This window comes from Onychostoma macrolepis, chromosome 06, assembly GCF_012432095.1.
Source record: "Onychostoma macrolepis isolate SWU-2019 chromosome 06, ASM1243209v1, whole genome shotgun sequence".
NCBI lineage: Eukaryota > Metazoa > Chordata > Actinopteri > Cypriniformes > Cyprinidae > Onychostoma > Onychostoma macrolepis.
In genome coordinates, this window is record NC_081160.1 from 15,006,858 (window position 1) to 15,020,005 (window position 13,148).

A 13,148-nucleotide genomic window follows, 5' to 3' on the forward strand; every position below is an offset into this window, starting at 1 on the left:
ATAGATATTATATGGGCCTTACCCATAAACCTCTTTTTCTCATCTTTGGCAAGACGAACAGCAAGTGCCAATCCAATGCCAGAAGAACAACCAGTGATCAGTACAGCCTTCTGATTCATGGCTCTTTCTCTGATGATACGGTGGGACGAGAGAACGAGAAGTAAACGAAGGCTAAGGAGAACTGGAAAGAAGATAAAGAGACAGAATGAAAAAGAGCTTGAGAGATGAGCTAAAACACCTGCTAATCCACAGCACTAAGACTCAGCAGAATGACCCACGTGTCACTACAGTCTAGACATATGGTGGACAATACGTAACATTACAACTGCTGAGAAGCAAGGTCTATACATCAAAAAACACATAACTCAGGACTATTTTAAAAAGGTTTTTTATTTACTATATACTGGGATTCAGAATAATTGTAGAGATTAAAACATTAAGACATTAAAATCTTTTTCAGCAACTACAGTATATTCTCTCAGATGTTTCAATTTGCAAATTTATGAGGCATTATCCATACACGTGTACAGTTTTTAACAATCCAATGGCACCAAGTTGTCGAATACAGACAAATGTTATTGTCTTGCTTATATAAAAAACAACATTTTCCATTTCTTTTCAATTTCATTTAAAAAATCATGTAGTCGAAAACATCACTTGAATACAGAAGCATATAAAAGAGTTTAATTGTATAAAAAGGCAAAGTCAATGCATAGGAGTCAACAAGGCAAAAAGTCATTGATAGTGGCAAAATACAGTACATAGTAGCTTAACATGCAGCATTATTGCATACTGTGTTCCCATCTGCATCCTTTACAGACCATCAATGCATGAAACACAAGAGCTGATTATTCTGGAAGCTAAGCATATAAAGGTTTGCGTGTCTGATTGTGTGTGCTTTTAGAAACGACCACGGATGCGATCCAGGGGGTCTGTGTCCCACATCTTTGTGTCCCAAGCCTGGAACCAGCCAGTGAAGGTTGGGGGCTCAAACCCTTGCTTTACAGTGATGACCGGGGTGCCACGGCGACCAGAGGGGTCAGAATCCACATAATCTTTGGCTAACGGTAAAGAAACATGTACATTAATAATCAGGAATTCAAGAATAATCAGGAATTCAATGGCAGTGTTAATCAAATTTAATCCTCCATTATGGACTGCTCTAGATGAGATTTTGCTTTTTGGTACCTTAACTGTACAAATGTAAGTGTTAAAGTTAGTTAGTGCTTCCGAGTCTTAACTTACCTATTTTATCTGCTCCATTCCGCTCCACCTCGTTGGCATCATTACCAATCCAAGCAAAGACCTAAAGGAAGAAGAAACTGAATTAAACATTTACCCCCGGTTTCACAGACAAGGCTTAAGGCTAGTCCCAGACTAAAATGCATGTTTGAGCTGTCTCAAAATGAAAATATCTTGCTCCAACATATCTTAAAATATGTCAGTGTCATTGTTGTGTGTAAGATGCACACCTGTAACATTTTCTTCTAAGTTATTTTTATAAAAGCTGCTTATATATCTTAATTAAACCAAGGCCTAGTCCTGGCTTAAGCTAAGCCCTGTCTGTGAAACCGGGCCTTTAAGTTTAACATTAGACCTAAGTCAAGTTACATTTATATTTAATTTTTTGACAGGAATGATAACAAGGCTGTAATGGATGGACACAGATAACATCATTTTCACGACTTTCAAAACTGTTTAATGGAAATTTTGTCTATTGACAGTTTTTTTAATATTTTTTACAAATCAGCTTAGTCAGCACATCAACAATTGATATGTTGTTAAAAAAACAGTACAATCCATTAAACGCACTGTATTTCTATAACTTCACAGCCTCATTTTCATTCCTGTGAAAAAATAAACAGTGTTGGGGAAAGTTACTTTTAAAAGTAATGAATTACAATATTGCGTTACTCCCTAAAAAAGTAACTAATTATGTTACTTAGTTACTTTTTATGGAAGTAATGCGTTACGTTACTTTCGCGTTACTTTTGAAATATGAGCAGGGCTTGATTGTTTTTAATATAAGAAGTTCTATTTATAGCAAATGTAAAAGCCCTTTCACACCAAAAAGTGTAATGAATAAACCTCAGGCTGAAGGAAAAGTAAATTCATGTCTGTACAGTAGAACGCAGCAGAAGAAGGTTCAACACTCTTCAGCAATAAAAAAAAAAAAAAAAAAAAATGAATCACAATTGTTAGTTTATCTAAAGTTATTTTTGCTTATTAGTATGGTTGAACTGGATCATCAAAGGTCAGCAGCAAAGACATTGGTTAATAAAATGGGATTAGATACATTTGTGTTATTTAACATATTTAATTGTTGCAGGTTTGCTTCATATTCTGAGTTTGCATTTCACTGTTTTAATTCATTTTGATGAATACTAAATCAGTTTTTTTGCGAGTGGGATGAATTAATGCACATTCACATTTAGTCTACAACTACAGTAACAACATGTTCACACAGCGCACACAACGCCTCTGTACTTCCGATTTCTCCCAATATGGGGACAGGAGACTTGTCAGTCAATAAACTTGCGTTACTTTTTTGAAAAAGTAACTCAGATATTTTCTTGTAAAATAAAAAGTAATTATCTACTTTCATAGTTACTTGAAAACAGTAATCTGATTACGTAACTCGTGTTACTTGTAACGTGTTACCCCCAACACTGATAAATGAATATAGGCGCTACCCTGACTAGGTTCTATAACTCAACTTCTGGTATGTAATGTCCAATTTTCAAGAAACAGTCAAATAATTATGGATAAAATCTATATTAATTCTGTATTTCTGCTTGAAAATTCTGTTTCTTACAGAAGTAAAATGTGTTGCAAACATGATTTCATGTTGACTTTAAGTCATTATCGGTACTTGAAATGCTAACCTGATCCCAGGTGTCCAGCAGCATGACATCATCAGTGGCCAAATCAGACTGAGTGAAATCTCCAGGCACTTCCTCAGCCTGTAATGGAATAGGAGAGGTATAGTAAATTATATGCATTCATTTAACAAAGAAATTTAAATGAGTTGAAAACTCCATCTATGTTAACTCACAATTAGACGCCCAGTCTTGTTGGAGCAGCCAAAGAGACGTGGAGGTTTAACAGTCTTCTGCAGACTTTTAGAGGTTTGATAGTCCTTCTTTCCACCCAAAGCTGACCAAAACCCAGCTGAGCAAAGCAAAGATACAGATAAGTGCCAATCAGTTCAAAACAACAGGAAACGTGATAAGTTTAGGAATGCCTTTTAACTGTATAAATTACAATGTTTGAACATTTTTAAAAGGCAGACACCCACCTGGCTCTTTGCCCTCTGAAATTTCTGTGGCACTGCCTCCAAGGAAGCTGCAGACGTGTTTAGCAGCAGCCATTTCTTCCTCTGAAGCGGCCACTCCTTTCCACAGAAACAGGCCGCTAGGATACTTCAGCACAAACACATCATTAGTGTTCAGTTGAGATGCAGTGGGTTCCACCTGGTTGAGAAGAGAGAGAGAGAAGGAGTCAGAGAGGAAGATTAGTGCCTGATGGTCATTGCTGACTGTGTCCATGTATGTGACTGCCGTCATCACTGACCTCCACAGCACGTGTTGCACGGGTGGAGCCCTGGCGGATATGGAAAAGGCGCGTATTGCCAGTCTGACTCTGACTACCTTTACGTGAAGTCCCACCCCTGTGGATGATCATGGGTTTCCCCTTGAACAGGCTCATCAAATGGGCCGGTTCCTGGCCTTGAGTGACACGTACCTGCAGAGCGACACAACAGTGAATTCTAAATCGTGTAGATCTTTTTATTTCCTATAAACTAAGCTCTTCTCTGCATCATATCAGACATGACAACAGCAGTAAATAAAAAGAAATCCTTTATAAAATGGAAACTAGAGATGCACAATTTATCTAAAAAATATTTAAGATTGCAATTACAGCTGCCACATTTGTTGATTGCAGCATTCCATGTACTACCATAGCATTATAATTTCTTAGTAGTCTGAAAATTGTAACTAATCTTTTTATATTATTAATTGTATGTAAATATTTTTTAAAGACTAACTATAAATGAGTGTTAGATGACAGCATCATGCAAACGTAAATATTATATATATCGTTTTTGGATCAGAAAGTTTTTTTAAAGAAACTTTTATTTAGCAAAAGTGACTGTAAAGGATTGTATATTCTTACAAAAGATTTTTAATTCAGATGAATACTGTTTTTTTAACTTTCTATAAACCAAAGAATATTGAAAAAAAAAAGTCACTGTTTCCACAAAAACATTAAGCAGCACAGCTGTTTCCAAAACTGATAATAATAAGAAATATTTATTGAGCAGTAAATCAACATTTTAGAAAGCTGAAAATTCAGCTTTGCAATCAAAGGAATAAATTACATATTAAATTAAAATAGAAACAGCTATTTTAAATTGTAATATTTGTCAATAGTACTGTTTATACTTATGTATACTTATATTATTATGTTTTTGATCAAATAAATGTAGCCTTAAGAGCATAAGAGACTTCTTTCAAAAACATTAAAACATCTTACAGACCCCAAACTTTTGAAGGGAAGTGTACATATCCAATATTGATTAATATCAATGAAGAATCTCTAATATCAATTGATATGGTACCGATATACTGTGCACTAGAAACAAAGGTGTTTCAGAACCCAAGTGAAAAGAATTTGCTTGCTCCGGTCACCTAAAATTTAGACATGTAGTGTAGTGCAGCATGACCAAACAACAAAACCTATAATCAACAGGCATAGACATAGACAGACTTGTGTTTGGTAATACCTGGACAGGCGAACCTCCCATGGAATCATCCAGTTTGACTGTTAGAAAAGCTGAGGCAGCCAGCTCATCTTGTGTACACTTTAGTCCTTGCCTGATGTTAAAATTATTACATTTAATTAGATTATTAAATATTGACTTGATTGGGTAAATATTGGCTAAGAGGGTGGTTAATGAGCACGATCTTAACTTACCAGGTGTAGATAATGTGTTGCTCTCTGCTTCCCTGGCGATAGGTGTAGAGAATCAGGTAACAGTCTCCTCCAAAGAACTGCCCATAGCTGGAAGGGTCCACCGGAACTTTATCCCCACCTTCTACGCGCCATATCTGCCGAAATCAGAGCAATGGACTTAATACAAGTACGGCATTGTAGTTATCAATACAATCAACCTCATTATTGAATTTTTAGCTATTATAGTAGTTCAGTCATGAGTTCAAGTGGGTCTTTAGAATAGAACTTCATTTATGAATTTGTGGTTACGTAAGGAATAATTGACGACGGGCCGTTGGATTAATAGAAAAATAATGCACACCCGAGGTGTAACGGCCACACCGCATCGAGTCATGACCACATGACCACCTCGGGTGTGCATTATTTTTCTATTAATCCGACGGCCCGTCGTCAATTATTCGGCTTATACTACGGTTGCCACACCTCAAGACATCGATCAGATGATATATTTCAAGGCATTTGTCCGGTATTTCTACTTAAATCGCTATTGTGAGTAGGATTATTTCTTCCGCATCTCAGCCAACGCCTCAGTTGCTAATTCCAAAACGTCATTTTAAATTTAGTAAAGGAGGCTTAAACTGTTGATAACAGATTAATGCAGTTAATACAGTTAATAACTAAGTTATGAGAGAGTGAGAGAGAGAGAGAGAGAGTGTCTCAATAGTGTTCGGCAGCAAATGTCTCTAGTTATAGTGAAACTTAGTTTATTTTGTTCACGAACAGCACCGTTGTTGTTACTTTGCTTGTGAGAAGTCATGTAGTTTTTAAGTTGTTTACTGATAAAATCGTAAGAGTAGCGCTAACAACATTAGTGCGATGTGTGCTGTATGCAAACTGTAACTGTTATGTATGTGCGGTCTGTGAGGGAGAGAGAGAGTATGTGCTTTCCGTACATAATAAAGCGAAATTTTGTGGCAAAAACATGGACATGATATGTCGTTTTTATCCTTTTGTTTACTATATTTATTTGTTTGGCCAGTGTCGTTGTGGGTCTTGGTTATTTTGCTGTTGTAAGACCTTTGAAATAACAGAAATCATTTGGCGAAGTGATATGGTCATGTAATGAGGTCAAGAGCTGCCTGGAACTACGTTCGCCGTGCGTTTCCCTGAAAATAATTGCACACCTTAGAATGTTCGTCAGCCAATCAGATTCAAGCATTCAACGGCCCCGTAGTATAACATAAAATAAATGCTATAGTAGCATTAGCAACTTAGGCTAACAACTTGTTACATAAATACACAATCAATCAATCTTTATGTAGCAACTTGTTAGCAACTTAGCATTTAGCAGCAAAAATCAGGTTTGACATATGATTGTGTGTAATATATGTTGTAGAACAAATGATGTAGTTATATTTAACTACTTATAATTATACGTTTTTTTTAAGTAATGTTAACTAAACGTTAACCACAGTTTACATTTACCATTTTTCTGTGAGTGCGAAAGATTTCAACACATAGATTCCGTTACGGGTTTAAGTTGGTCATGAGAATTTGCTGTGTTGACCAACAGAAAGCTGCTCAGTTTGGAAATGACTTCTAATGTGAGCTGTGCTTCATACATTGCTACACTACAGACAATGGACATTTTTGCATGCAAGATTTGGCAGAATTTTCTCTAGTGTCACCACACCTTTAAAACTAAAAACCCGTTACCAGTTGATGAGGCAAACCATGGCTTGAAAAAGCTGATTCTCTTTTGGGTTTTCAGACCAGACTGAACAGTTCTAAGTTCCTTGGTGTTATTAGCTTTAGTATTTTTTACCTGGACCTTGCCAGAGCCGTCATCCACCATGCCATGCTGGGCAGCCATTGTTTTGTTGGAGTGCAGATTGGAGGCATCAAAGGGAACCTGCGAAACTTTGGCAATGCGGCCAATGCTGTAGGCCTGGCCTGGACCTGTGGTTTGATCCTTATCCTTCCAGTTACTGAAGAACTGCTTGAACAGTGTGGTCTCGCCTCCGGCTGGCATAACCTGGATCTGGTGACAAAAAGCTAGACTGGTTAGAATTTGGCCTTCACTTGACTTACATTCATTAACATGCTGGATCTAAGTCTGATACCTGTGTGTTTTTGGGGTAGTTCTTGTCTTTGATAAACTGCTCAGCTACCTTCATGGCTGCCTTACGTTCTTCGGTGTTTGCGTTTGGTCCTGAGTTGTTAAAACAGATGAAATGGTCAATATGTGTACTATAAGAACGGCAAAACTATTTTGACCATACCTTTCCATAGAAAGATCTTGCTGTCCACTCCATTGTCTAGGATGTAGCACTCAGTGGGAGTGAGCATTTCCTGTTTGAAAGGGCTGCTCTGGGCCACCAAAGATGTCTTCATAGAGCCTGCAGCATCAGACACCTAACAAATAAAGAACACATGAATGCATACATTAACACAATTAGCATAATATAGTGCTCGTAGTATGTGCATAATACATAAATGTACCATGTGGAGTGTGCCCTTTTTCTGATTGCTTCTGTCAGTCGTCTCATCGTCAGGGCTTCCTGCTGGGATGTTGGGCTTGGGCCCAAGAGCCTAAAAATAAACAAACACAATAAGAGTTTCCACCAGTTTTCTCCATGGCAGCAGTCAACTCAGGACACAAAAAACATGACAAACGGATTCCATCTTTCTTTTAGTGTTTCTGAACCTTACACACTAGAGCATTGTGCTAGCAATGCTAAGGTCATGAGTTCAGTTCCCAGAGAATGCATGATTTTGAATACACTGTAAATCGCTTGGGATTAATGTGACTACCATATGATTATTTACAGATTAATTTTGTCTGAATTTATTTAGTGTCTCTGATTCCATGTTGTGTTGATTTCTTGCTTGTATTACTGGAATATGTTTTTGTAGCTACAAAGATGGTCTACAATATCTGGAGAAAGTTATCCGTTAGCATTCCCATTCATTTCAACGGTAGTTGCTCAGTTCACTTCTGCTTTTTGGAATAAGATGATGATTACAGCATCTAACAGCAGAAGCTAACTAGATCATGCTAAACCCATTAGCTACAGATAGTGTCTTATTAGATCATCCATAAGAAAATAAAAGAAAGAAAGAAACATGCATGGATAAATAGTTTACATTAAGATCAGTAACCTGCTTTGAGCTACATTTCTGTAGCTCGAACAGTACAGCATTCCACTAATCACGAGATCATAAGATCGATTCTCAGGGAATGCATGAACTGATAAAAATGTATACCTTGAATGCTATTCAAGTAGCTTTGTATAAAAGTATTTGCCAAATGCATAAATGTAAATTTTGAAAAACGATAGAGTGTCCATAGCCTGATGTTCTACCAGTTCTACCAGTTTATAGTCACAATATCTTGTCTATACTGTGTTTTGGAGCTCAGGTGGTTTACAACTTAAAAAAAGCCAGAACAAACTGATCAAGAAAACCAGTGCTGTTACTGGTCTCGCTATTTTGCTGTCTTTTATTTGTGTTTCATTATATTAACACCTCACTGAGGTGTGCCACCACTGACCCAATAACTTATTCTTTCACTTCCTGTCAGAGCAACTAAAGACATGCTCATTCTTTGCACTGCACGTGTGCCATAATTTAGTTTTTTTGTTTTGTAGAAGGAGATAAGACATACAGCAATGACAGCCTCTGGCTCAGCACCATCCTCAACCATTTGCAGACTGGCACGTCCATTTCTCTCATTATCACGAATGCCAATAGCCACCTCGGAGGCTTTCAACCGCTCAAAACGGTTGCAGTCACTCCCACACCATTGGTAGATGTCCTAGGAAAATCAGAATATGATTTGTGAGGTTTTGGAGTTCTCAAAAGGATGGCAGTTTCATTCATTACTTCACCCTGTGTGTTTCTGACCTTGCCGAGATCAATGATGAAGCAGTCTCCGCGATTGAAGCTGGCCCAAGACATATTCACCTCTGTGGCACGAATGGCACGTCGCCCCTTAATGTGAAGCAGACGCTTCACATTCATCTCATTAGTCACCACATGCTGGAATCCAGAGGCCACACCACCTTGCTGTGTAGGGGGAAAAGAACAAAATATACCAAAATGTCTCATGGCTCTCGAGTTACAATTAAAATAAAAAAGATTCTTATGATGATACACAAAAATGAATTGCAGATGAGATTATACCAAAACGTAAAATGCACTTAATCTGAGAGGGAAAACTGCACATATGTGAAATGGAGCTGAGAAATATTCATCACAGCAATACACTGTGATATGTTCTGCTGGATTAATTCTTATTTATAAATGATTAAAACCATCTCAGACTAAATCTGCCACAATATACCATAAATTTGCAGGAGGTTTCCACTATTGATTTGAATGTGGTTTTTGACACCCGTCTACATAAACACATTTATTATTTGAGGAATAATAATTCTCATTCCCTACTACCAAATCAACATTTTTTTTTTAGATTAGTGGTCTGTCAACATTGGATTTCAATGACAGATTCTTATACTTTTACGAATTCTTAGACTCCAATTTTGAAATTTTACCTATTATCTCTAATTACCTTTCAATCAAAGAGCCTTTAATTATAGAAATTACTGAAATGTGATATATAGTGATGCTAGCAGAGATTAAATAATATTCATCTGACAGCATATTTTTGACATAATACATCTCCAATAATTAAAAGGGAGGGATTATATGTAGCACTAAATGTTAAAAAAAAACAAAGTATGTTACCAAATATGACAATGAGTTTGTCAGATTTAACAACAAAAAACTGCAAGACTGGATTTTTATTTTTTTCATTCAGCTCTCTGTAGGACATTATTACCTTGTACTTAATTCCAGTTTTAAAGTAGCCAAGGAAGGTGACAGATTCATTGTTCTGAACCTCACGGTACTGGACTGGTGCTCCACCCAGATGATCATCCAGCTGCATAGCAAAAATGGCAGCAGCTCCACTTTCATCTTGAGAGCTCTCATTACCTGCAGTTTAAACAGACCCAGAGTAATGCAAATACTCAAAATAAACAGTGTCAGGTGTGTTTTGTATTAACCTACATATCCGACAAGAAAAAAAAACAGTGCCACGTCTTTGAAAGGGCACTGAATTGTAAATGTGGTTATTGACACTCACCCAACCACATGTGGACATTGTAGGATGGAGCAGAAGTGGTGTAAAGGACAACATAGGCATCTCCTGTGAAGAAGTTTCCTAGCAGTTGTTTGGGGACAGGTTTCAGATCCATCTTCTCTATCCTCCAAATCTGCAGACCAGGCTCCTTGCCTGCATTCTGAAACTCCTTATGGAAAACCATGATTCCTGGAACATACAGAAATACTGGGGCTGAACTATGAAAATCTATACAATTCGAAGACCTGTGGTCTGAAGGTAAAAACTACTGGAAGTGTGATAAAACAGATGCAGAATGGATCTTATAAAGGAAAACACTGGAATAGCAACAACATTAAAAACAACAAAGACCAAAGACCTAAGGTTTCTTTATCTACTACATACTTATACGTGTATATATATATATATATATATATATATATGTATATACATATATACATACACACACACACACACTCATAAATATAGGCTATATAATACCCTATAACAAAGTGACATCCAATTTTATTTAAATATAAGGAAAATGTGTGGATGCACATGGTAAAAAATTTGCATCAATAATAATGCAGGAAGCATCAGATGCATTCATTCTCGGAGGACAATATAAGACTGTTTATATGATCCCTGCATTACTGTACCTGCACTTCATCAGCATTTTAATTGCATTTTCAAGTCATATGGAGAAAAAGGGCTGTTCGGCTGTTGAAGAAGGTGTGTGCAGCCCAACCGGGTGAGGATGTCAACAAATGAGTCATGCTGCATGATTACAGCTGTGGGCAGACATGCGTGCCCGTTCCTTTGAGTTTACCAGGAAAAAAGTTTATGCAAAGAACACACTTTGCATGTACATGAGATCTGCCATTTACAGATTCATAGTATTAGAAGAAATACCTGACAGTTCGATTTACCATAAACTATAAAAGATAGCAGAAACATTAAACAATTTTGAATGCAATCATCAGCCAGGCAACTACTTTTCACACAATACATAACTAGATTACATTATTTATTTATTTATCTGTCTGTCTATCTAATTTCACTCTTCAGCACTGGAAAAAATAACTCATAATTACCTTTGCCTTTAAGCAAAATCAAAGTGGTGTAAATATTGCCTACACCCTGCAATTATAAACTAACTGCATCTTTTCAACCATTAAGAATTTAATTAGATAAACCTTAAATTCTTAAAACTAGAGCTTATGCCTAAATATTTTCATGCAAATATGGTTACCATGGCAATTCATGTAAGGGCTTAACGTCCGTGTCTGAATGGACACGCCCATATACTGAAGTTTTAACCGGGATTTTAAAGAAACAAATCGGTTAAATAAGAACTTTTGACATTTTCAAATGAATAAGAACTAATAAAAGTCCATATGCACATTCAGCGTACAAAATCCTTTTTTTTTTTTTTCCCTCAGATCATTCTCAGATTTCTCCGATCATTTAAACGCGTTTTTTCCCTGTTATGCTATAAAAAGTGCGCATGATCACAAGTGCCTGCAAAGCACAAAAATAATAGCAATGTTTGTAAATATAGATAAAGAGTTTGCAATAGTATAAAAGCGGTCTTCAGCTACCCTCAATGTCCACATTTGTAATGAAACTGTTATTTCCTGTTCTTCATTTTCCGTTATAAAGTTTACCAGGAAAAAAATGTATGCAAAGAACACACTTTGCATGTACATGAGATCTGCCATTTACAGATTCTAGAAGAAATACCTGACAGTTCGATTTACCATAAACTATAAAAGATAAAAGAAACATTAACCAATTTTGAATGCAATCATCAGCCAGGCAACTACTTTTCACACAATACATAGCTAAATTACATTTATTTATTTATCTGTCTGTCTATCTAATTTCACTCTTCAGCACTGGAAAAAATAACTCAATCATTATAAACTAACTGCATCTTTTCAACCATTAAGAATTTAATTAGATAAATCTTACATTCTTAAAACTAGAGCTTATGCCTAAATATTTTCATGCAAAGTATGATTACCATGGCAATTCATGTACGTGTCTGAACGGACACGCCCACATACTAAAGTTTTAACCGGGATTTTAAAGAAACGAATCGGTTAAATAAGAACTTTTGACATTTTCAAATGGATAAGAACTAATAAAAGTCCATATGCACATTCAGCGTACAAAATGTATATATATATATATTTTTTTTTTTTCTCAGATCATTCTCAGATTTCTCCGATCATTTAAACGCGTTTTTTCCCTGTTATGCTATAAAAAGTGCGCATGATCACAAGTGCCTGCAAAGCACAAAAATAATAGCAATGTTTGTAAATATAGATAAAGAGTTTGCAATAGTATAAAAGCGGTCTGCAGCTACCCTCAACGTCTACATTTGTAATGAAACTTTTATTTCCTGTTCTTAATTTTCCGTTATAAAACGAGTCTAATAAATGCAAACATCCGCTACCTCAAGCATCCCGGAAAGAAAGTCACCAGAAAGTAACAGATATAAAGTGATAACCCAGAGATATAATAACAGTTTATTCTGCACTCAGCTGTCTTTCGGAGACAAGAAGTATGAGACTAAAAGTAAAGCGAGTTCATTTTTCTTACCTTCCTGGTCAACGAAATGCACAGAAGGCGATGAAGACAGATCTGGTTTGAGAAGCTGCTCCTGGTTTAGTCCAGACTCAGTTTCACAGGTTTCAACAGATGCGCCCCGACTTTAAACGATTTTCCGTAGTTTCAGGGGAGAGGCAGATGCGAGACCTCAGCCAATGACTCTCTCTGTTTCTCTTCCCCCTGAGGCTGATGTTCTCTAAACCACATTATGCAACTTTATGGCACAAAGTCATTCCACTCCCCCAAACCAAATCACACCATAAACCAGCATACCCCCTTATTTTTCCTTCTTGTATAGACACAGAACAGTGCAACATACTATACATTACTATAATGAAATGCATTATAAAAACTATATTGTGGGTGCAGCAGTAAAAAAACAAAGAAAGAAAGTTTTTAGCAACTATTGCTGGTTTTTTAAGTCAATTAGTTTGTTATTTATTAGCTTGTT

General features: G+C 36.5%; 1 protein-coding gene across 1 annotated transcript; it reads right to left on the reverse strand.

Moving 5' to 3' along the window:
• Positions 1–372: 372 nt before the first annotated feature.
• On the reverse strand, positions 373–12,871 carry scinla (scinderin like a). The gene is made up of 17 exons (XM_058779900.1): positions 12,689–12,871; positions 10,106–10,291; positions 9,800–9,954; positions 8,863–9,024; positions 8,624–8,773; positions 7,459–7,548; positions 7,239–7,371; positions 7,080–7,168; positions 6,782–6,997; positions 4,978–5,111; positions 4,787–4,877; positions 3,574–3,744; positions 3,299–3,473; positions 3,056–3,171; positions 2,886–2,963; positions 1,246–1,306; positions 373–1,061 (listed from the first exon to the last, which is right to left on the reverse strand). The coding sequence occupies exons 2-17, from the start codon at positions 10,284–10,286 to the stop codon at positions 901–903; spliced, it is 2,163 nt and encodes a 720-aa protein (XP_058635883.1). The 5' UTR covers positions 10,287–10,291; positions 12,689–12,871; the 3' UTR covers positions 373–900.
• Between the last annotated feature and the right edge of the window lie 277 nt (positions 12,872–13,148).

What these genes read in the sequence shown, in the direction of transcription:
- scinla (XM_058779900.1), bottom strand. Translation starts at nt 10,286, where the DNA reads ATGGTTTTCCATAAGGAGTTTCAGAATGCAGGCAAGGAGCCTGGTCTG. An exon ending in ACGGCTCTGGCAAGGTCCAG is followed by an intron (nt 5,112 to 6,781) that starts GTAAAAAATACT and finishes TGATTTCGGCAG; the next exon opens with ATATGGCGCGTAGAAGGTGG. An exon ending in TTCAGAGGGCAAAGAGCCAG is followed by an intron (nt 3,172 to 3,298) that starts GTGGGTGTCTGC and finishes TGCTTTGCTCAG; the next exon opens with CTGGGTTTTGGTCAGCTTTG.